Source organism: Erithacus rubecula (assembly GCF_903797595.1).
Source record: "Erithacus rubecula genome assembly, chromosome: 23".
Lineage (NCBI taxonomy): Eukaryota > Metazoa > Chordata > Aves > Passeriformes > Muscicapidae > Erithacus > Erithacus rubecula.
In genome coordinates, this window is record NC_136675.1 from 4,911,924 (window position 1) to 4,914,646 (window position 2,723).

At 66.5% G+C, this 2,723-nt stretch overlaps 1 protein-coding gene across 2 annotated transcripts; it reads left to right on the forward strand.

Annotated features, from left to right (window-relative positions):
* Positions 1-878: 878 nt before the first annotated feature.
* SMIM12 (small integral membrane protein 12) lies at positions 879-1,981 on the forward strand. 2 transcript variants are annotated; one of them, XM_079325729.1, is made up of 3 exons: positions 879-925; positions 1,095-1,534; positions 1,659-1,981. In XM_079325729.1, the coding sequence occupies exon 2, from the start codon at positions 1,097-1,099 to the stop codon at positions 1,373-1,375; it is 279 nt and encodes a 92-aa protein (XP_079181855.1). In that variant the 5' UTR covers positions 879-925; positions 1,095-1,096; the 3' UTR covers positions 1,376-1,534; positions 1,659-1,981. The 2 variants fall into 2 exon arrangements, with proteins under 2 accessions (XP_079181855.1, XP_079181856.1); XM_079325730.1 differs by lacking the exon at positions 879-925 and adding an exon at positions 936-944.
* Positions 1,982-2,723: the final 742 nt, after the last annotated feature.

Here is a 2,723-nt window from a genome sequence, read left to right on the forward strand (position 1 = left end):
GTCCTACCCTGTGTATTTCTCCCCATGTCCCCCCATGACTCTCCCTCGGTGTCCCCCCCCATGTCCACCATCACTCCTTCTCGTGCCCTACGTGTCCCCCAATCTTTTTCCTCTCCAGTGTCCCCCATGATTCCCCCTCCTGTCTCCCCCGTGTCCTACCCATGACTCCCGTTCGTGTCCCCCCAGTGTCCCCCATGACTGCCCCTTGGTGTGCCCCCCGTGTGCCCCATGATTCCCCTTGGTGTCCCCACCATGTTCCCCCAGAGTTCCCCTTGGTGTCTACCTTAGTGTCCCCCTCATTGTCCCCCAGTGTCCCCCCTTGGTGTCTCCCTTAGTGTCCCTCCCGTGTCCCCCTAGTGTCCCCCATGATTCTCCCTCGTGTCCCCCCGTGTCCCCCCAGTGTCCCCCCCGTGTCTCCTCCGTGTCCCCCCGTGTCTCCCTCGTGTCCCCCCGTGTCCCCCTCAGTTTCCCTCCCCAGTATCCCCCCATGTCTCCCCGTGTCACGCCCGTGTCCCCCCCGTGTCTCTCCCCGTGTCCCCCCGTGTCCCCCCGTGTCCCCTGTATCTCCCCCCGTGTCTCTCCCCGTGTCCCCCCCGTGTCCCCCCCCTGTCCCCCCGTGTCTCCCCGTGTCCCCCCGTGTCCCCCCCGTGTCTCCCCGTGTCCCCCCATGTCCCCCCGTGTCTCCTGTATCTCTTCCCGTGTCCCCCCGTGTCCCCTGTATCTCCCCCCGTGTCTCTCCCCGTGTCCCCTGTATCTCCCCCCGTGTCCCCCCGTGTCCCCCCGTGTCCCCTGTATCTCCCCCCGTGTCCCCCCGTGTCCCCCCGTGTCGCTCCTCCAGCGCCGCAGTTCCCGCTCTGTCCGCCAGGGGGCGGCGCGTTCCCGCCGGGCCCTCACGCCGTGACCGGAACGGGCGGGGCCGGGCCGGGTGAGCGGGGCCGGGCCGGGCCGGGCCGGGCCGGGGCAGGGCGGGGGTCCCTGCGGACCCGGGCGGGGGTCCCGGCGCGGCCCACGCGAGTCCCCGTTACCTGCGGCTGGCGCTGAGGCCCCGGTGCGGGCGGGCCCGGCCGGTGACCGCCGTGTCCCGCCCTCGGCAGGCATGTGGTCCGTGCTGTGGGCGGCCGTGCGCTCCAAGGCCCCGTACGTCACCTTCCCGGTGGCCTTCGTGGTGGGGCTGGTGGGCTCCCAGCTGGAGCGGTTCCTGCGCGGAGACCCCCCGGCCACGGCCCAGGAGGAGAAGAGCATCTCGGAGCAGCGGGAGGACCGCAAGCTGCAGGAGATCGTGGGCGAGGACGTGACCAAGGTGGTGAGCCTGAAGGACAAGCTGGAGTTCGCCCCTCGGGCCGTGCTCAACAGGAACCGCCCCGAGAAGAGTTGATAATAAAGGGTGATTGGGACAAAGGCGGTGCCCCGGAGCGGCTGCTGGGGACCCCCTGACTCTGCACTGCTTCCACCAGCGTCCCCCTGCACCTGCTGCTCCTCACTCGCCCTCCCGGGCCCTCCGCAGGGTCAGGTTTGCCCCGTGGATTTGCTCCAGGTACCCAGAGCGGGCAGGGAGCCGTGCGTGGAGGTGGAGAGAGTCTGGAACTCCTCAGATCCCGCCAGGCCTGGCTCCCGGAACACAGAACACCCTCAGCCTGGTTCCATCTGTGTCTCCTCAGGTTTGATTTCTTCCATGATGTGGAGATAGAAGTTTGGAGCTGAGTGCCATGGGATGGGGTCAGGCTGACCGCCAGTGACAGGAAGAGCTGCTGCCCTGCTTCCAGATCCCCTGTGGCTCTTGATGAACCCCAAACAGCCCCATGCCACAGTGTTACTCCAGCAGCCATGGAGCTCTCTGAGACCCCTCTCCCTGCATTATCCCTCCCAGGAGCGGTGACAGGGGAAGGTGAAAGTCTTAGTCCTGCTCTATGGTGCTCTGAGCGTGGCAGTGTGTTGGGAATGGGGAGATTTCTGCCCTCTGCACAATAAACTTCTGTCAGTCCTTGGGCCTCTGTGTCTTCTGCACCAGCACAGCCCCAGCCTTCTCTCATAGCATGTCTGTGCTCCCTGCGTGTGCAAGAAGCAGCTGCTACAAATGCCACTGCTGTCCCTGGCCGGGCACTGGCCACCAGGCCTGGCAGCTGGGTGATGAGCAGCAAGGAGGAGGAGGCACCAAATTCCCAGCCTGTGCTGTGGCTGTGCCTCCCTCCCAGCTGCGTCACCTGCTTCCCTTTGACCTCTTTTGTGGAGGAGAAGGGCTGTGACAGCAGAGGGTGGGTCCCAGGGGACGGGGGTCCCACTGGGGTGCTGAGCAGGGAGAGGCTGGCAGCAGGCACTGGGGGCCAGTGGCCGGTGTTCCCTCCAGGCTCAGGCACTGCTGGCACAGCAGGGACAAGCCCCAGCCAGAGCTGCCTGAGCAGGGCCAGGCCAGGGTTATCTCTGCCTCCCGCCTTGTTTTTTCCCGTGGTGCCTGAGCGAGGCCCTGGCTCTGCCCCGGCCTGGCCTTCCCCTCCTGGGGACCATAAATCTGCTGTGCCTGGTGCGAGTGCCGAGCTCAGCAGCCAGTCAGCATTCACACCGGGCTGTCCTGCCTGGGCCAGGGCCATTCCTGCCCTGCTGACAGCTTTACTGCCGTGCTCCTGGCTCTGTTTGCCTCTGGAGCTGCTGTCCTGGGCTGGACTGCTGCTCTCAGCTGGGCTCATGGCCCAGCACTGCCGGGAGCACTCTGACTTGTGCTGCGAGGG